The 19,191-nt window shown below is 49.4% G+C and overlaps 3 protein-coding genes across 4 annotated transcripts; 1 reads left to right on the forward strand and 2 right to left on the reverse strand.

Annotated features, from left to right (window-relative positions):
- Window positions 1–29: 29 nt before the first annotated feature.
- EMC9 (ER membrane protein complex subunit 9) lies at window positions 30–1,699 on the reverse strand. The gene is made up of 5 exons (XM_027843033.1): window positions 1,344–1,699; window positions 1,133–1,209; window positions 669–738; window positions 486–580; window positions 30–231 (listed from the first exon to the last, which is right to left on the reverse strand). The coding sequence occupies exons 1-5, from the start codon at window positions 1,686–1,688 to the stop codon at window positions 51–53; spliced, it is 768 nt and encodes a 255-aa protein (XP_027698834.1). The 5' UTR covers window positions 1,689–1,699; the 3' UTR covers window positions 30–50.
- Window positions 1,700–6,742: 5,043 nt separating this feature from the next.
- On the reverse strand, window positions 6,743–9,972 carry PSME2 (proteasome activator subunit 2). Its single transcript, XM_027843035.1, has 11 exons — window positions 9,863–9,972; window positions 9,457–9,489; window positions 8,963–9,025; window positions 8,590–8,676; window positions 8,453–8,483; window positions 8,261–8,358; window positions 7,911–7,979; window positions 7,678–7,745; window positions 7,439–7,493; window positions 7,002–7,088; window positions 6,743–6,870 (listed from the first exon to the last, which is right to left on the reverse strand). The coding sequence occupies exons 1-11, from the start codon at window positions 9,908–9,910 to the stop codon at window positions 6,790–6,792; spliced, it is 720 nt and encodes a 239-aa protein (XP_027698836.1). The 5' UTR covers window positions 9,911–9,972; the 3' UTR covers window positions 6,743–6,789.
- Window positions 9,973–10,387: 415 nt separating this feature from the next.
- Window positions 10,388–18,772, forward strand: RNF31 (ring finger protein 31). 2 transcript variants are annotated; one of them, XM_027843025.1, is made up of 22 exons: window positions 10,388–10,598; window positions 11,073–11,274; window positions 11,521–11,667; window positions 11,963–12,118; window positions 12,348–12,407; window positions 12,522–12,597; window positions 12,852–13,029; window positions 13,179–13,578; window positions 13,806–14,081; window positions 14,253–14,501; window positions 14,735–14,917; window positions 15,032–15,238; window positions 15,537–15,710; window positions 15,809–15,907; window positions 16,031–16,120; window positions 16,282–16,396; window positions 16,602–16,720; window positions 17,026–17,139; window positions 17,324–17,381; window positions 17,997–18,093; window positions 18,289–18,457; window positions 18,570–18,772. In XM_027843025.1, exons 2-22 carry the CDS (start codon window positions 11,074–11,076, stop codon window positions 18,621–18,623), a joined length of 3,222 nt encoding a protein of 1,073 aa, XP_027698826.1. In that variant the 5' UTR covers window positions 10,388–10,598; window position 11,073; the 3' UTR covers window positions 18,624–18,772. The 2 variants fall into 2 exon arrangements, with proteins under 2 accessions (XP_027698826.1, XP_027698827.1); XM_027843026.1 differs by having other exon boundaries at window positions 10,388–10,567.
- The last annotated feature ends 419 nt before the right edge of the window (window positions 18,773–19,191 follow it).

Here is a 19,191-nt window from a genome sequence, read left to right on the forward strand (position 1 = left end):
TGAACCACTCCCCATCTTTTTATTTATGGTTCTAGCCACTATGGCCTTGCTCAGGCACTCCCATTGGCAGCAGCAACCCATTGGGAAATTTCATTATTGAGCTGTTGATTGGTCCAGTCACGACGGATGTCATCAAGGTGGGCATCAAAGTCAACAAGAAGCTGGTGGGCCCGGCCTTCAAGTAGTGCTCGAAGAAGCTGCCTTGACTCTTCCCAATCCCGCCACATCACCCTAAAATAATACCCATCAGTAAGGAAACATTCAGTTTAGCCCGAAGAACTGGGACTAAAGGCAAAGTTTAGGTCTAGGACATCCCCAGGGGATGAAGACAGGAACAGTAACAGGTTTAGGAGTCTGGATTAAAGTTAATTACTCTGCTACCTTGGGATTCCAGGAAGAGGGGATTTGGAGGGAAGAATCCAGACTTAGAAGCAAAGAGTATGGTGAGAAGTGCTGAGGCAAAGGATTAGAGGTATTCTACTCACAAGTTTTTATCTTTGGGGACCCAACGTCGATCACGAGTCTCCAAGACAATGATCGGTGGTACTCGAGGCTGAGGTACCAGTTTCCGATTATCCAGCTGAGAAGTTGAGGTAAGGATTATTGAGGGTTCTAGGGTTTCCTTTCCACCTCCTTTTCTCCCCAAGTCCCTCAATCCTCAGCCTTACCATGATGAGTACTGCACCAGGGAAAAATTCAGCAATTCGTCCAGCAATTTTCAGGGCAAGGGGACCAGGACTAGGAAGAAGACGGGCATTAGAGGATTCTGAGCAGCAGAACAATCTCCTTGCATGTCATTTAAGACTAACAGGTGTCCTTCAACCCCTATGGAGGTGAGGTGAAACTAACCCAGTCAGGAGGAAATTACTGGTTGGGTTTAACCCTGGCAAACATTTACCTTAGAGCAGAGCTTCTTAACTTGGGGTTCATGCACCCCTCTGTAAACTTGGAAGGAAAAAAATACATCTTTATTTTCACTAAATTCTAACTGAAATTTAGCATTTCCTTCAATTACGAATGGAGGTAACAAACCATTGTTCTGAGAAGGGGTCCCTGACACCAAGAAAAGTTCAGAACCCCTGCCTTAGAGCACAGCCCTGCCCCCTCTTCCACTGCCAGCTCCCTCACTCACCTCTGGTCATTCATCGATGCATTGGCATGGTAGTACCCAGCTACCACCAAACTGCCTTGGGCACCCCACACATCTACCTGTCATGAGAAAGGGCCCATTAATTCTTCACTGATGGCACTGCCAATGAACAACTGCAAAGGGGGACAGAGCCTGCCAGACCAAGGCCTGGAGGCCATGAGTGGGCAACTACAAGATGGGGGTGGAGTCGTACCTGGTTAAGGGCGACCTCCAGCATGACCGAAAGGGCCAGGTGGCTGTGGAAGAGAGGTACACAGTCACTGAGGCACAAGCAGCCCCCCGCCTGGGGCGCCTGGGCCAGCAGCAGCCCATTGACAGCTGCGTGCGGGTAGCGGGCAGCGTGGAGGCACATCTTCACGTAGGCCCGGGCCGAGATCTCCACTTCTCCCATTGTCCGCGGGGTATGGCTGGGCTCGAAATGGGGTCTGGGGGACCAGGAGCCAGCCCGGCCTGTGCCTGCCTGCCTGCCCCTTCCCTTCCTCCCTTGCCCCGCACGCACGCAGTCGGCCAGGACCTCGCAGGCTCCCTCCTCACTCATCCACCCCTCACCCCACGGGTGCTCGGTCAGCGTCACCTCTCGCCCTCCCTACTGGGCTTTGGCCCGGCTCGGTCCGAACCTCCTCCAAGCCCCCTCCCTCAGGTGGAGCTGTCACGCTGACTTCCTCCCGTCCCGCCCCGCCCCCCTTAAGCTGTCCCCAAAGGCATCTCCCGTAGCGGAGAACACACCCCTCCCACCCCCTAAGGGGCGGCCTCTACTGAGAGCATCCACCCCAAACTGAGCTCCAGCTCCTCCCGCTTCTCTGACTCCCTGAGCAGCTTCTCGGCTCCCACCCAACACCAGACGCATGATTGGTCGAATCGACTTTGATTTGTCCTATCAGCGGTCGCATATTCCTTAACCAAGTTCTGATTGGAAGACTTTGTCTTCGCCTTTTCATTGGTCTGCTAACTTAGAGGGGCCGCAAGAATGACAGATTCGTGGTGAGGGGTGATTGACTCAACCTTCCTGAGGTCGAGTTGGGCTTTCTTTTCTGTCAACGTGCCGAGGCCCTTCCCTCCGGCACGAACCAGTGAGAAGAGAGGTTTGGAGATGGGAACCTGGAGCAACCTAGCGCTCTACGAAGATAGACCTCGCCAGTTCACGATCTCCTAGCTCTTTAAAACTACATTAGCAGCATTGTGACTTGGAACAACCATTCTAGAAGCAATTTGAAATTATGTAGATAAAATGACTAAAATACCTATACCATTTGATCCGAAGATTCCACTGCTAGGCATATATCCCAGGGACTTTGTGGATATTAAAATAGTTACAGCAGCACTTTTTGTGGTAGCAAAAACAAACTAAACTCTGGCATCAAAGTGGACACCTATCCAGGGCAGACATTTCATCATTTCCTACAGTCTGCAGGACCGTCCCCTACCTCTTCCCTGCGTCCTCCTTTTCAGCTTCCTTTTATGTCTTGTCTTTCCGCATTAGATTGTGGGCTCTTTGAGAGCAGGGACTGTCTTTTCCCCTGTTTTGTATCCTCAGTGCTTAGCACAGTGCCTGGCACAAAGCAGGCACTTAATGTTCATTGACTGACTCAGGGAAGTGGATAAACAAATTGTGGTACCTGAATGTGATGGATTATTGTTAAACGGAAAAAAAAATACACTCACCATCCCTCCCGGCACCCCCCAAAAAAAGACCGAACACGATAAAAACAGAGGAACAAGGAAAGATATGAATTGACGAAAGATGAGGTAAGCAGAGCCAGGAAAACAGTACACACAGTTATTGCAATGGGTAAATTGAAGGGATAATGACTATAAAGCAATAGAAAATGAATATTGTGAAACTATAACGAACATGTTTGACCCCAAAGTTACCTCCTTCCTCTCCTTTGAAGAGTTAAGAGGGTGGGAGTGGTCAATAACGTATAACAAATTTTTTCAATGCAGTGGTCAATTTACTCAATTTTTTTAATATTTCTTTTTAAAAAATTCTTTGTTGTAAAGAATGGCTTCTGGGAAGGAGGGGTAAGAAATACAGAGGGAAATCAAGGTGGTGTGAAAACAAATTATATTGGTTTTTTAAAAAGAAAGCAAGAAATGAGGCCCCTTCATCAACCAACAAAAAACTATGAGACCCTACACATAACACATTAGCAAGATGACAAAATATGTGAATATTTTGGAGCTATTTCAAATAGAAAGGCACACTAATATACTGTTGATGGAACTGTGAATTGATCCAAATATTTTGGAAAACAATTTGGAATTATGCTAAGAGACTAAAACATTTATATCTTTTTACCCAGAAATCTTACTCTACTATTCATCTACCTCCAAGGAGGTTAAAAAAAAAATTAGGGAGGGGAAGAGTCCAATGTACACCAAAATATTGATAGCAACACTTTTTTGTAGTAGCAAAAAACAAAACCAAAAACAACTGAAAACAAAGTAGATAAAATGTGATACCAGTACACTGTGCCATAAGAAAAATGAATATGAAAAATACAGCAAGGCATGGGAAGACATATGAAGTGTTACTAAATTAAGTAAGCAAACCAGGAATACAATATGTACAATAACAACAACAATGTAAACAGAAAGGAAAAAATAAAGAAATGGCAAATTACCAAGCCTGGCCCCAAAGAGATCAGAAAATAATACTTCTCTCACTTCTTTGGGGTGGGGATGGGAGGAAGGATTGATGAAGGGTGTGGAACATCGATCAAATGAGATAATATTTGTAAAGCACTTAGCACAGTGCCTGGCACAGAGCAGACATGTGGCAGTTGTCACCATCATCATCTTTTGATATGTGGGTTAGTTTTGCTAAACTTTTTTTTTCTTTCTGTAATGGGGATGGCACACGTGCAGAGTGCCTCAGATGCTGTCTCTATGTGGAAGACAATAGTATGTTGCTTCAAGGAGACTTGTAATGTACAAGAGAAATGCCTGGAGTATGTGATTTTGTTGTTGTTGTTTAGTCATGGCCCCATTTGGGGTTTTCTTGGCAAAAATACTAGAGTGGTTTGCCATTTCTTTCTCCAGCTCATTTTACAGATGAGGAAACTGAAGCAACCGGGGTTAAATGACTTGCCCAGGGTCACAGAACTAGTCTGAGGACGGATTTCAGCTTAGGTCCTCTTGATTCCAGGGCCAGCACTCTATTCTCTTTGACGCCTAGCTGCCCGGAGCATGTATAGACATTCTATAACTGGTTCTGACCAACTAACCACATGTTGAAGAGAAGGCTCTTAGGCTGCAGAGGCACTCAGCAAAAACTATTAGCTTCAGCTATGGCCTCTTTGCCTCATTTGCTTTTGAGGGAGTCTCAGTGACTCCTTCCCTTCTGGCATCTGGTAAAGGAAGTGGAGTCTCTGACACTGGTAATTTTGAAAGGTCAGAAGAGCAAGCCAAAGGAATCCAGGAGTCCAAGCCTAAGCGAAGTTTCCCAACCAGGAAAGGATTATTCCCCAGGGACTAAGGCATGATCTTCAGGAGTGACCTCTGGGAATGTAGCTCAAAAGAACAATTTATCCAGCAGTTATGCCACATCTGGACATGAACTTGTAGGACCAAGGCTCTGTAATAATTGAGCTAAGCTTCAAACCTATTCCCCTAGAGACTGAAGGTAGTGGAGGAGAGAGTATTCCTCAGAGGTGTTGGGGGAAACATATGTTTGTTCTTGCTATATCTTTGAAGTATTCCTATGTAAATGTTATCTACTGTTAAGTGGTTAAATGGAACTGAGGTTGCTAGTCACTGGCCCTGTTAATAGAGAAAAAAATAGTTGATTGGAGTTCCAACTGGCAGTAGGGAAAAAGCTACCCCAATCCACTTGGGTTATCCTGAGGAGAGATGTAGCCCACCTGGCCTTGAGACAGTGGGACCAAAGCATATGTTATGCTTCTTTTTTACTTAGTATTATAAGAGATGGCTCTCTGGGGAAAGGAGGGAGATATTGGGAAATTTAAAGTGATGTAAAGATGAAAGATACCAATATAATTAAAATACACACACATCAGCTTGTCCCCTGAGAGGAGACAAGAGAATCTATCTTCTTTCTTTCATTAGCAATGTAGGGGATTATGGATATAGAATGTTGCATGTGCTCTTAGACCCTACTGATGTATCCATTGGTTTTTCTGAACTATTTTTTTCTCCTAATCGTTGTTAGCAGGAAAACCTCCTCACTACATAGGAGGGTGGAGGGGGATATATTTGTAAATGTGATGTAAAAACAAAAGGCATCAATGAAACTAACACAATCTCTAACCCCCTAAGTGTTGGCATTGTTAGCCCCAAAACTGCTATAGCAAGTGGTGACCCAGAGGACTATAAAAAGCATGGTTTGGAATTAGAGCATTTATATAGTGAAAAGGACCTTGAATTTGGGAATTTGAATCCTGGCCGTGCTATTTAAGGACCTGTGTGACTTTCGACAAGTCACTTAATGTCTCTGAGTCTCAGTTTCCTCACCTGTAAAATAAAATGTTTGGAGATGACTTCTACTCAATCTCCTATCATCCTGCTACCTTGGCCAGGTCACTTAAATTCTATGATTCTCATTTTTCTCCTCTCTAAAGTGATAGGGTTGGAACATTCCTTTCCACTTGTTTTTTCTCTAATTATTACAGCCTGCTGGGGGTCATACCCTTGGGGAAGAAATAAAGGAAAGACTGGACAAGGAGTGTGTTTGAACATTTTTCAAAAATAGTCACTTACCCAGGAAATGTTCTATGCAACCAAGGTGGCCATTCCCCTTTTTGGAAGGGGGTAGGGGGCAGTGGAAGGGAGAGGCAATCTGGGTTGACTTGCCCAGGATCACACGGCTAGTGTCTGAGGCTGGATTTTAACTCAGGTCCTCCTGACTCCAGAGCCATTCCTCTTTCAAGAATGCCCATGAAACAAAGGGGCTGCTCTGGAAGTAGTTATGTTCATGCTATGGTTTACTATGGTATTGTTATATTTTAGCTTTTGACCTGATAGCCTGTATTAAAAGTTATGGGTCTAAAAATAATTATAATAAGAGTTATAGGTACTATATAAACAGGCCTAAATACAAGACAACTATGCATCTCAACATATCAAAAAAATAACAAGGAAAGATATTGAAATACAACACACTTTCTATCACTTAAAACTGAATCAAAGTGGAATGGACTGCCTCAGAAAGCAGCAAGTTGTTACTCACTGGAGATTTTCAAGTACAGGCTGGAGAAATATTTAAATTTTTTAGATGACTTTTCAAGTATGTGGTGTAGAGGGTTCCTACTCAGTGATGGGAACATACAGCCTTTAAGGTCCCTTCCAATCTGAACTCTAAGATACATAATCTCCAATATGTAGGATAGCTAGGATCTGGACCATGGTAGAGGCAGTTCACTCCTATCATCCTCATGCTAGACTTGGAGGTCTGATGCAGGCATGTGAAGGCACTCACTGTAGTTTCCCAGAACTGCCTATAGTTCAAGGTGGGGAATTCCTTGACAGCACAGTAGTACACAGTCATACTGCCCCTGAGGCAGTATCTGATTCTTCTCCTCCCACAATTCATTCCCCAGAATGGATATAAAAAGCACAAAATAAGAAGCCCAGTTTGTTAAAGGAGTTAAGATCATTTATTTCCATTATGACCCTGGGGCTCAGTACATAGATGGCTTCTCTTCACCCTTTGGGTTGGTGATCTTCTCTAGGTTGATGCTGATGATGTGATAGAGCTCAGCCTGGATAAATGAGTCAAAATGGTAGCTGAAGCTCCCTCCCTAGCCCTTTTTTCAACTGCCCCCTCCCTTGCCATCCTTCCTCTTCAAACCATCTTTATTCTGTATCTCTTCTTGTCTTCACCCCTACTCACATAGAAAGAACGGAGATCCAGCACTATGGTCCTAAGTTCCCTATAGGCTGCCTCATCTCGTTCATGTACCAAGGTCCGATAATCCATCTGGGAGAGAAAAGGGTAAAGTTGGGTCACGTCTCTGGGAGGGCATGAGATGTGCCTGGTTTTCTCATAGAAGGGAATGGACAAATTGGAGGAATGCTTTCTGTCTCAGCCACTGGAAACAGAATTCCATAGGATCAAGTAGACTGGCTAAGATCCAGGAATCCTCATTCCCTTCCAGGGGTTCCTTTTGCTTTGGTCTTCCCCACTTAGGGAAACTCCCTGAGAAGACTTTCTCAGGGAGATCAGACACCCAACACCTCTTTTCCATCCATTCCCAGCATCATATGTCTCATCTAAAAGCTGGAGGGACTTTCCATAATGCTCTGAGGTGGGTGGAAATGCCCACTCACCACATGAGTCTCCTTGGAGGCCTTGGCCACAGCATCTCCACGTTCAGAGAAGTACCTTATAGGAAAAGAGAGGGTTGACTGTAGGAATGGGCATTCCCAAGGAACATACTGCCCCAGGGTACCTCCCCAAAGTCTCATTTCTTTGTGGGAAATGCCCAGTGCAGGAGAGACTGACCAGTTTCTGAATTCTAAAAAGTGATGCCCTCCACTTCCCATGCCTATCCTCAAGCCTAGCTTACTTGGCAATGGCTGTCTGAAAGCTTTCCACTTTGGTTTTCACTGCTGTCACTCGTTCTAGAACCTTTTCCTGTGAAGATAAATAGAGATGGAAGATGGAGAACAACAGTACAACCTCCTTCTCCCATCCCATGTCCCTGACATTTCTTTTTCCTCTTGTTCCCAGCCACGACCTCACCTCCCAAACTTTTCTTTCCTATAATAGTCCTCACTTCCTCACCTTCTCTTCCCTTACCTGGATGGCTACCCCAAAATCATTGCCGTCCTCAATCTTGGGGATCAGGTGTTGGATCCAGGTGGTCACCTATGTCAGAGAAGTGTCTATGATTGACTGCTGATCCGGTCATTAAGCACTTCAATGAAGAAGGCACTATGTTCTATACTACGACAACAGAAAGAATAAGGAACAATCCCTGCCCTCAAAGAGCTTACCTTACTATTTGTAAGACTAGAGCCCATAAAGGTAGCCCACTTGGTGAGAAGGAAAGGGGTTTAAAGGAGCCAAACCTTAAGGAAAAAAGATTTACAGGAGAGCCCCAAGTCTTAGAAATAGGCCTCTGAGTTAAAAATAGACCTCTGTCTTACCAGAATACACTTCTCTTTGAGGGTGAGAACCTCTGGCTTAACTTGAGCAAGTAGTGCCAGGACTTTCTCATTTCCTGGGAGGAAGCCACACTTGGGGACTAAGGGAAAAACGAAGTGTTAGTCACAGGATTCAGGCACCTTCCTAGTCATCTTTCAATCAACTGCCTCCTTCCTAATGCCTTCCTTCCTCACCTTCTTTCTTCTCTTGTTTGTCTGTCTCCATCTGAAGGGGAAAAAATTCATTAGAATTGAAAATTTTGAGGGAGGCTGAGGAGGGAATATCTCTGTGGAGTATGCAGTTTCAATCTGTCAGCTCCCTCGGACCTCACCTCATCATCCTTGGGTGGAGGATCTGGAATAGGGATGTCCAATGGTGCTCGAAGGGAGGTTAGGTCAACCACATTGAAGGAGTCCTCCTGTTCAAAAATAACTGTTAGGTTCATGTCTGGCGTCTTTCGTCTTAAGCCTGCATAAAGCCCCAAAGATACACAGTCTTCCTACTACCCCCAACCAACTCCACACATCCTCTTCCCCCTCAATTAATCTTTTCAAGATTCAGACTCCACTCCTTCCTTTGACTCTGAACTCACAGATAATTGATTGCCACAGCCGCATAAGGGAAGTGAAGCCCAGATCTTGAATGCAGGTTAAGGGTACCCAAGGTTGTTAGAGGTAGAAGCAGGAGAGGATGCTATCGCTTACCTTCAAAAGCCGATGTAGTTCTATGATTTTCTGTGGTAGGAAGGTTGAGAGGAACTCCTCAGCCTGCAGCAAAGAAAGAATATGATCACAGGAAGAAGGGGGGCGATAGGGGCCAAAGGGCTGGATAAGAAAATTGTAGATTCAGAGACTTTTAGAGGTGGAAAGGACCTTGGAGATCATCTAATCTGATGTTTTACAAAATGAGGAAATTGAAGCCCAGATAAATTAGGAGCTTGTTCAAGGTCACACAGACCTGGTTCCCAGAGCAGTGCTTTTTCTCCTACACAATGCTGGAGGCATAGTGGTGGAAGCACGAGTCAGAAATCAGATTGGAGGGGAGAGGTTAAGATTGAGGACCCAACTTGAGTCTTGGGCCTGGTAAGGAAAATGAGCCCCAGGTCAAAGTTGAGGGTGGGGTCCCAAGGAAAGGCTGTTAATCCATTCTCAGGTCAGAAGTTAAGAGCCAAATTTATACTGAATCCAAATCGACTCACCTCCTGGAAGAGCTTTTGCCGAAACAAATCCACCTGTGGAGAGAAAGCAGGGTATAGAGGGCTCCAGTAAGAAGGAGGGTAGGGTGGGGTGGGGAGAGGTGGGGTGGAGGCTCTGGGGCCTTCCTCCCACTCATCCCCGACTTATTTAAGTACTATCTCACTCTAGCCCAGTCCTTTCCCACCTCCAAGAAGTTCCCCCTTTGCAGACCCCCTAACCCCAGGTCTGGAAATGACCCTGGATGGCATGGCCAGGATCTCGAAGGCCCCAAGCAGAACCGAAAGCACTCAAAGGGACTGACTAGAAAGGCTCCCCAGCCCTTCAGCCCAGCGCCCCGGTCCAGGCACAGGTGCAGCCGCCCCCTCCCCACGGCAACCAGCCAGCGGGGCAGCCCCCCAGCCGCCTCACCTGTCTGCGGGCCTGCCCGCTCAGCGGCAGCCCACAAGCTTTAGCCATGCTGCCCAGGTCCAGAGGAAGCTCTGAGGTCTCCCCGCTCCCCGCCCAGGGCTCCGGCTTTCACTTTCACTCCCCATTGGCAGCTCCGCCCCCCCCCTCCCCAGTTCTCCCGGGAGCCCCCTGCTGGTCTTCCCGAGGTGCAGCGGCCTTGGAGGTGGAAATCCCCCGCTGGAGAGGAGGCTGGCCTCTAGACCGCCCCGGCATCCTCTGAGAAACAGAGAGAGGTTGGGGAAATGACCGCGCCTTTCTTTCAACCCACAGGTTAGTAGTCCAGGGCAGAGTCACGGTCCTCCCTTTGACCACGCCCCTCAAAAGCCACGCCTCTTCGAAGACAAACCCCTCCTTCTTTGTAGCCACTCCCCTTTCCTTAGCCAAGCCCCGCCCCGGTCCATGGCGCCCTTCCCTCGCCACGCCCCTCTTCTGAACCTAGCCCCGCCTCCCTCATGACCACGCCCCCCGAGCCCTTTCCCTCTCCCGAGGCCTCCTTCCCACCTCCTCCTAGTTTAGCCTCGCTCGCTTCCGTCCGACAAGTCGAGGTCCCTCCCCTTTCCCGGGGACTTCCTGTTCCCTACCCAGAGAGCGAGAGGCCCGGGAGCCAGGCTGCGGTGAGAGCCGAACCGGGGCCAGGGTGTTGTCTGGCCGTCCTGCCGCTGCAGCGTGAGCCGGGGAGCCGGGGAGAGGCGAGCCGGTTGGTTCGGGAAGGAAGGCATCGCCTCTGGGAGTGGAGAGGGGCGGGGGAAGCGGGGAGACAAGCCGGACTCGAGATGATCCTGTCTAGGGACTGAGGGACGGAGGGAGGTCAGCGCGTGCCGGGTGTCCAGTCACAGGTCATCCCGGACTCAGCAGTCCCGAATCCCTGCCCCCATCCCCTTCCTCGGGAGCTGCCCTGTGGCCGCAGCCGCGATAGGGCAGACAAGCCAGAGGCGCGGGACAAGACTGGGGGGGGGGGCTCCCCACCTGTCCGCGTCGGGGGATGAGGAAGGAGGGACAGAGGGGCTGGGCAAGGCCACGACTGCATGCCCTCAGCCCCAGCAGAGGAGCCAGAGGCTGGGGGCTCCCTTCTCTAGCTTCCTGAGATGGGTAAGCGGAATCTGTGAAGTTTGGGCGACCCAGGGGAGCGCCCTCTCCCACCTGAACCAGTCCCCTTGTGCCTCCCCCCCAGGATGTCAGGGGAAGGGCTGCAGGAAGAGGAGCGGGTCTTTCTGGCTGCCCGTGAAGAGCTGGTGGACGCCCTGAGGAGGGATCCTGGACAGACATTTTCCCTAGAGCAGCTGCTTGGACTGCTGGACAACTCCTTGCCCCTTACCACCCGCTACCCTCAGCTGAATGCCTCCTGCCTGGTCTGCAGCAATGCCCAAGGAGAGGTGAGCAAGCATTATGACTAGCAATATGTTTAGAGAAGGACTGGAAGGGGACTGACAGCCGGAGAGGACTTCTGGGAAATAGGCAGAAACATGGTCAAAACCAGAAGGAAAGGAAAGAATTAAGGAATGAAACAGGGAGCTAGGGGCTCTAGCTGTTGTCCAGTCTAGACAACAGGGGTGGGACTTGGGATCCGTAAGAGAGCACTCAGATATTTTAATTCAAGTCCTTCCACCGTGCCTTTGCAGCCCAGTCAGTACCTGCGTAGGCTGTCCACTGCATTGAACATTCTAGAGAAATATGGCCGAAACCTACTTTGTCCACAAAGACCACGCTATTGGCGTGGGGTCAAGTTCAATAACCCTGTCTTCAGAAGCACTGTGGATTCTGTGCAGGTGAGATTTTAATGGACCTGGGAAGATGCAGCTAGGGAATTAGGTGCCAAGGTAACTGGAATTGGGCTAGAAGTTTTGGACTGGGCCAGAAGTTAGACTTGTGCTAGGGATAGCCTGTCCTGTGAAAAGTGTGATAGTTTTAAGAAAGGTTAGTCATGGGGGGTGGAATGAGAATGTCAAGTTACCATGGGGTCTGTGTAAGGATTAATGAGGTACAACATGCATGACTTGCCAGTAGAAAGACACTCAGGAGGGAGGGGTTCACAGGCAGACAGTGACTGGGGGTTCATGACAGGGGGGCCGGGAGGTTCTTCGACTTTATGGGTACACAGAACAACAGCCAGATGGCCTAAGCTTCCCTGAGGGGCAAGAGGAGCCAGATGGGCATCGTGTGGCTACAGTCACTCTGGACGTCTTATTGCTTCGGACTGAGCTCACCCTTCTCCTGGAGGTAAGACGTTATCCTCATAAGTAGGACTTGGAAACTCTGACCTCAGGGACTTAGCCTAACCTGAAGCTACCTTATGGATGTCAACCCAGCTGAATCCCAAGCGTGGAGCATTCTCCCCCTCTCCCTTCTCTGCTATGTTTCTTCCCTTTCCCTGTGCGTGGATAGGGATCAGGTTCCTAGGGATAGTATGGTTGGAGTTCTGACTGTGCTCCATTTATTCTGGCTTCAGAAATCCCATCCACGGCCAAAGGCACTGGAAGAGCTACTAAAAAAAGGATCTAGTGGTAAGGTAAGGAGGAAGGGGTTCCTTGGTACCATGGGGAGATTGGTGAGAAAAGGAAGCTAGGGAAATGAGGAATATATGTTCCATTCAACCCTCTAAACATTACCCTTCTTTCCTCAGATGTTGCTCTTCTCTGAATCAGTTTCTCCACTAAGAGAGACCACTTCCAATTCTCTTCCTGCTCCCCAGGCTCAAGGTACTGCTGCTTTTTTGGAGGTGGGGAGCCAGTCAAGTGTGGTATCAAAGTGATGGAGATTTGTGAAATCTCACTATATGCAAATGTAATTCTTTCAGTCCTTATTTCTCTTTCTGTAAAGAGATGAAACTAATTCCTTGAGCCTGGTCATATTAAAGAACATACACTGGTTCATAGCTTGTGTAAATTTGTGCACATAATCCAGAGGAAGAAGTGTTCTCAAGGTAACATGTAATTCTTCTTCTCTTATCCAGGCACCATACCAGGTTCTTGCTTTTTATGTGGCTCTGTCCCAGGCACACTGCATTGCCCAACCTGTGGTCATGCTCTTTGCCCAGCCTGTGACTGCCTTTTCCATCGACACCCATCCCGTGCCCATCACCTGCGACAGCCCCTGCTTGGGAACTGCCAAGCCTCCAATGTTAGCTCCAGGTAAGAGGCCCCTTCCTTCTTGATTCAAAGATGGGGGAGCCACTTTAAGGTAGGGATGAGTGGGAGACATGCCAAGAAAATTTAAAATGCTCAGGAGTATAGAATTTAACTACCTGTGTATTTAGGATAGCCCTGTGTCTTTGTTACAGCTTGTCAAACCTGGCCCCACCACGGCCCTTGCTCACTTCTCCACCCACCTTTGGGGACAGCTCTCTTCCTTCCTGGTCAAGTCCAGCCCCAGAGCCACCTAGCACTCGCCCACCTTGGCACTGTGCTGCCTGTGCCATGCTGAATGAGGCCCGAGCAGTGTTGTGTGTAGCCTGTGATCGACCCCGAGGTTGCAAGGGGGTAGGACAAGGGATGGAGAGCCCTCCAGCTGGAGGATCCGGATGTGGGCCACAGCGGGGCCGCTGGGCCTGTCAGAGCTGCACCTTTGAGAATGAGGCTGCTACAGTGCTATGTGCCATGTGTGAGCGACCTCGGCTTGCCCAACCTCCCAGCCTTATAGGGGATGTCCGAGACACTGGTGCCTGCCTGCCTGCTCTGAAGGTAATATGAATTCTAGCCTGTCCTCCGAATTACACTGCCTGTAGCTCTCCCAGGTGTTTGTTTTCCTTGATTCTCCCTCCAACATCTTTTTACCCTATCTGCACCCCCTTGTGTTCCCACGATTTTTTCCTTCCCTGCCCTCCCAGTCTTAGATCTCTGCTCTTAGGAAGTAGATCCAAAGGGTGAACCTTTCAGGGGTAATGACTATCCCAGTCTACTTCCTCTAGGCTGGTGATTGGCACTGTGTTCACTGTACCTTCCGAAACTCTGGCCCAGGCTGGGTTTGTACCATGTGTAACCGGACCAGTAGCCCTACTCCACCACTTCTTCCCTCCTGGCTCCCCACTAGCTCGCTGGGAGAGGGAGCCCGAGCCAGTGTCTGCTTCAAGCCTGTGTCCACACAGCGCCTAAGCACTCCTCTGCCCACCCTCAGAGGAGATCCTGAGCAGCAGCGTCAGGACAAGATGCGGGAGGATGGGCTCCGATTGGTGGCAATGATCCGAGTAAGTTCTGAGTGGAAGATGAAGACTTGAGAAAGGGGAGCAGACTCCCGAGTATGAGGTGGAGGATGGGACAGATTCTCATTAGTCAGAACTCTTTTCTGATGGGGTGAGAGGGGTGAAGAATGCCTTTCCTTATCAATGTCTTAATGAAGGGGTGGGGTGTGTCCCCAGGCAGGGGAAGCCGAAGGTGCATGCCCAGAGGAGATATTTTCAGCACTGCAATATTCAGGCACTGAGGTGCCTCTGCAGTGGCTGCGGTCAGAGCTGCCCTATGTGCTGGAGATGGTGGCAGAGATGGCAGGACGGCAAGACCCCAGTCTAGGTGCATTCTCCTGCCAAGAAGCCAAGCAGGCCTGGCTTGATCGTCATGGCAACCTGGATGAGGCTGTGGAGGAGTGTGTTCGAGCCAGACGACGGAAGGTGGGGCAATTTTTCAGGTTGGAAGGGTGAGGGACTGGGGACAGAGGATAAATTGGTATCTGGGAATGTTAATAAAGGGTGGTGGGATGGGGGTCTAAGAACAGGTACTAAACTGAACTGGATATATAAAATTAAGGTTGAATATGAAGATTTGAGAGAGGTGGCCCTTAGAATTTAGAGCTTCGGCATGTTTCTGACTTTTGACTTTTCTCCTTTCTTACTACAATCACCAGGTTCGGGAGTTAGAGGTCCTGGGCTTTGGGCGAGAGGAGGGGGCATTGCAAGCACTCTATCAGCATGGTGGAGATGTGGGGCGAGCCCTTACAGAGCTACAGCGACAGCGCCTAGAACCCTTCCACCAGCGCCTCTGGGAAGCCCCTGAGCCTAACCCTTCCTGGGATGGACCTGATAAGCAGGTATTTGTTGAGACAACTGGGAAAGCAGGAAAAACAATGAAGTTGTAACCCTTGAAAAGGCCAGGCCAGATGGGGGTATTCTGACAGATGTTCATCTGTGCCCTCACATCGCAGAGTCTGATACGACGGCTATTGGCAGTATACGCTTTACCAAGCTGGGGCCGGGCAGAGCTGGCACTTTCACTGCTTCAGGAGACGCCAAGGAACTATGAGCTGGTAGATGTGGTGGAGGCTGTTCGACATAGTCCTGACCGGGCCTTCCTGCGCCGACTACTTGCCCAAGAGTGTGCTGTCTGTGGCTGGGCCCTTCCCCGAAACCGGGTAACCTCTTTTCCTTTGTCTTGGCTGAGCAATGGCCCCTTGCACTGCCAGCTTGTATGCCTTTTCCCATGACATGAGACCCCCTAATCCCACTTCAGCCCAACCTGACTACTCCTAAAAGACCATCAGACTTTTTTTTAATTCATCAGTTCAAAGGAATCTTTGCTATTTCTTCCCATTCCTTCAGATGCAGTGAGCTGGGTGTCTGCCCAGCCAATTTATGCCTGAACCTAACAACCTAGTCCTTTTTCTTACTCCTTATTGTTTTCTGACATGACTCTCCCCCCTCCTGCCCTAGATGCAGGCACTGACCTCCTGTGAGTGCACCATCTGTCCAGACTGCTTCCGGCAGCACTTCACCATTGCCCTGAAGGAGAAGCACATCACAGATATGGTGTGTCCAGCCTGTGGACGCCCTGACCTAACTGATGAGACCCAGCTAGTCAGCTACTTCTCTACCCTGGACATCCAGGTACCAAGACAACCCAAAGTGAACACCATGGAGCTAAAGGGATCCAGGGTTCCAGGTGGTTTGGGACCCTTTCCACCTGCCTCTTCATGTCCTCCTAGTTGCGGGAAAGCCTGGATCCTGATGCCTATGCATTGTTCCACAAGAAACTGACGGAGCGTGTGCTCATGCGTGACCCCAAGTTCTTGTGGTGCACTCAGGTGAGATGGTGAGGAGATAAGTGAAGGAGCACAGGGAAACTGGGAAGAGACTAGTTGACAGAGAGGATGGAAAAGGGGGTAAGGATGGATCGTGGTAGTATTTTTGTTTTCTGTCCCAACCAGTGTTCCTTTGGCTTCATCTATGAACGGGAGCAGCTAGAGGCCACGTGTCCCCAGTGTCACCAGACTTTCTGTGTTCGCTGCAAGCGTCAGGTAAGGGGGAGTGACTCATGGTGGAGGCATAAGTGGATGAAGTGGGAACTGGGTGAAAAGAAGGGGGCTGGAACAATGGGGTGGCACGTAGCAAAAATAGGATCATGGGATTGTTTGGGATGGGAAGTCTCTAGCTAAAGTACTTGGTTTCCCTCCTGTAGTGGGAAGAACAGCATCGGGGCCGGAGCTGTGAGGACTTTCAGAGCTGGAAACGGGCCAATGACCCTGAGTACCAGGCCCAGGGCTTGGCCATGTACCTGCAGGAGAATGGCATTGGTAAGGCCTTCTTCTGTCCTTCTTCTCCAAGATATAGGCCCCTTCCTTCCTCAGTACACTCACCATTATCTGCCACTATTTACCCCACAAGCCTTTCATCTATCTTTGCCATTCTTACTCCTGTCAAGAAAGGTCAGGATGGAGAAAGTCCTTGCTGTGAGCCAGCTATGCTAGCTTGTACTCCTGATCCTGTTTCTCCCCGTAGACTGTCCCAAGTGTAAGTTCTCGTACGCTCTGGCCCGGGGTGGATGTATGCACTTCCATTGCACCCAGTGCCGCCATCAGTTCTGCAGTGGCTGCTACAGTGCCTTCTATGCCAAGAATGTACGTTTGAAATGGGAGGAAGGGGGCAGTAGTTTGGGATGGGGAATGTGACCAGACCATACTTGGGTTTGAGTGACAAATCATTAGGAGGAAGTGATAGAGGATATGGAGAAAGTGGGGTTGAAGGGGTGGAGGGGTCATTCTGCTGTTGAGCATCTCTCCCTGTTCTCTGGTGTGTGGCTCCCCCCACTCCTTACTCAGGTCCTTCCCACCACCACCCTACACCTCGTGAAGGAGGTCACTGAGAGGCCAAATCCAATACCTTCTCCATCCTCCTCTCTTTCCTCTACTTGGGTTCCCTTCAGAAATGTTCAGATCCCAACTGCCGGGTGAAGAAATCACTGCATGGTCATCATCCTCGAGACTGTCTCTTCTACCTTCGAGACTGGGATGCTCTCCGTCTTCAGAAGTTGTTACAGGTTAGAAGCCTCTAAGGCTAAGATGAGAGGGCCTCGACAGGAAAGACTTCAGGGTATTGGAGGGGGTATTGGGGTCCTAGTGTCTCAGGGATTCCCTTCGTGAAGCATTGTGAAGGTCAGGGGAGATGGTCTAAAGCAAGAAATGGGAGCTAGCTGGAACATTCACCTGTCTGTCCCTCCCTAGGACAACAGCATTACTTTCAATACAGAGCCTCCAGCTGGAACCCGGGCAGTGCCTGGAGGTGAGTGAGCTTGTCATCCTGGAGCCCATAACGACCTCCAGTTGTAACTGCCCACTGAGAGGGGAAAACTTCCTCTATGGAGAAGGGGCAGAGATGTGGGTGATGTCCCACAATTCCACTATGTTTATATGGGGAGGGTAAGGAGGGAAGTGGCCCCATAAACCCCTCAACTTTAATGGTTCAATTTGTTCACTAATATTAATTGTCTGCTATTCGCAAGCCATTGTCCTAGACATTGTGGTCACTACAAAGAAGTATTCAAACAAAACCCCTGTCCTCTGAGAGTTTTTATTTGAAAAAAATAAAACATGCACTAACTGAAATTTAATTAGCAGTTAATATATCACAAGACAATATGCAATTAAATGCAAAATTAGCGGTACAAACAAGTATTCTAGGACAACAGTTTATTCTAATGAGCTGGAGAGTTGAGATGTAGATGGCTGCATTCCTAGGCTCCTCCTGTGATAGTTGATAATTCTGGATAATAATGTGTTCTTGTCATCCACACTAGAAGCTGCCCTCTCTTTGAGTGGGTTGAATAATATGCCCATTATGCTTTGAGGGCAAACACCTTCTTCGTTACAGACCTTGTTGACCCATCTGTCCCCTCAGGTGGCTGCCGTGTGATGGAACAGAAGGAGGTTCCAGGTGGGCTCAAGGATGAAGCCTGTGGAAAGGAGACCCCAACTGGGTATGCTGGACTCTGCCAGTAAGTATCAGGCTGGGAAGTAGCTCCTTTCAGGAAGGCATTAGGACTTGTGCACTGATTCCTCAAAGAATGAGTACTGGAATATGCACCTTGGGGACGGAGTCTGGGCAGTAAGTACGGGGTCTGATGATATCTGGATGGTGAAGAGTTCCCAGAAGCAAGCACAATACCTCCTCTGCTTCTCCCACCCCTCAGGGCACATTACAAGGAGTACCTGGTGAGCCTCATCAATGCCCACTCACTGGACCCAGCAATGCTGTATGAGGTGGAGGAGCTGGAGACAGCCACGGAGCGCTATCTGCATGTCCGGCCTCAGCCAGTAGCAGGAGAGGAGGCCTCCACCTATCGGACTCGATTGCTACAGGTGAAGAGACTGTGGACATCTTCTCAGATATTTTGACCTCCAAGGATCCCCTTGGCCAACCTAGAATCCCTAAATACCTGGCTTTAACCCACTTTCCTGTTTCCTCCTGCAGAAGCTGCTAGAAGAGGTGCCTCTGGGCCAGAACATCCCCCGAAGGAAGAAGTAGCTGGGGCTGGGGCCCTCGGGAAGGCCCCTGTGCCCCGCTGCCAGGGCTGGGGCCCTCAGGAAGGCCCCTGTGTCCCCCGCCAGTTCCCATTTCCTACGGACTCCTACAGAAACTCCAGCACCAATAAAGGTGTCTCCTCTCCCAACCTCCTTGGTGGTCCTTCTTATTGGTCCCCTCCAGCCAAGGGCACCTGGGGACTGAGGGATAGAGGATGGGTGGGCCGGAGTATGTGGAGGAGCTTTGCTGTGACCTCTCTCCTGATTCCCCCAGTTGAAGCTCAGGGCTTAGAACAAGCGAAGATGCTGAATGGCCCACTGCCCAGCCCCTGTTTCCCAGTCCTTCCGAGAGCTTGCTATGTGTCTAGCACTGTGCTAGATGCCGAGGTGGGGGGGAACAGTAACAGCAAAGCCCCAGACACTCCACTCCTGCACTCAGAAAAGTTCTCGGTCTCCTTTGGGAGCAGAACAGCACAGATCTTTTATGAAGCGCCTCCCCCAGCTGTGCCTGGCAGCTTAGCTGGGCTCCAGCCCACAACCCCTCCCGTTCACACGTAGGCCCGGGCTCAGGC

This window comes from Vombatus ursinus, unplaced genomic scaffold (genome assembly GCF_900497805.2).
Source record: "Vombatus ursinus unplaced genomic scaffold, bare-nosed wombat genome assembly UNPS02014894.1, whole genome shotgun sequence".
NCBI lineage: Eukaryota > Metazoa > Chordata > Mammalia > Diprotodontia > Vombatidae > Vombatus > Vombatus ursinus.

Bases quoted from the DNA above. Each gene is read 5' to 3' on its own strand.
- EMC9 (XM_027843033.1), bottom strand. From the start codon at position 1,688: ATGAGTGAGGAGGGAGCCTGCGAGGTCCTGGCCGACTGCGTGCGTGCG. The intron at 739-1,132 runs GTGAGTGAGGGA...TCTTCTTCCTAG, and splicing joins GCATCGATGAATGACCAGAG to TCCTGGTCCCCTTGCCCTGA. The intron at 581-668 runs GTAAGGCTGAGG...TCAACTTCTCAG, and splicing joins CTGGTGCAGTACTCATCATG to CTGGATAATCGGAAACTGGT.
- PSME2 (XM_027843035.1), bottom strand. From the start codon at position 9,910: ATGGCTAAAGCTTGTGGGCTGCCGCTGAGCGGGCAGGCCCGCAGACAG. The intron at 9,490-9,862 runs GTGAGGCGGCTG...TTCTCTCCACAG, and splicing joins GCGGGCAGGCCCGCAGACAG to GTGGATTTGTTTCGGCAAAA. The intron at 7,980-8,260 runs GTAAGACAGAGG...TCTCTGACATAG, and splicing joins TCAAAGAGAAGTGTATTCTG to GTGACCACCTGGATCCAACA.
- RNF31 (XM_027843025.1), top strand. From the start codon at position 11,074: ATGTCAGGGGAAGGGCTGCAGGAAGAGGAGCGGGTCTTTCTGGCTGCC. The intron at 14,082-14,252 runs GTAAGTTCTGAG...GTGTGTCCCCAG, and splicing joins GATTGGTGGCAATGATCCGA to GCAGGGGAAGCCGAAGGTGC. The intron at 14,502-14,734 runs GTGGGGCAATTT...TACAATCACCAG, and splicing joins TTCGAGCCAGACGACGGAAG to GTTCGGGAGTTAGAGGTCCT.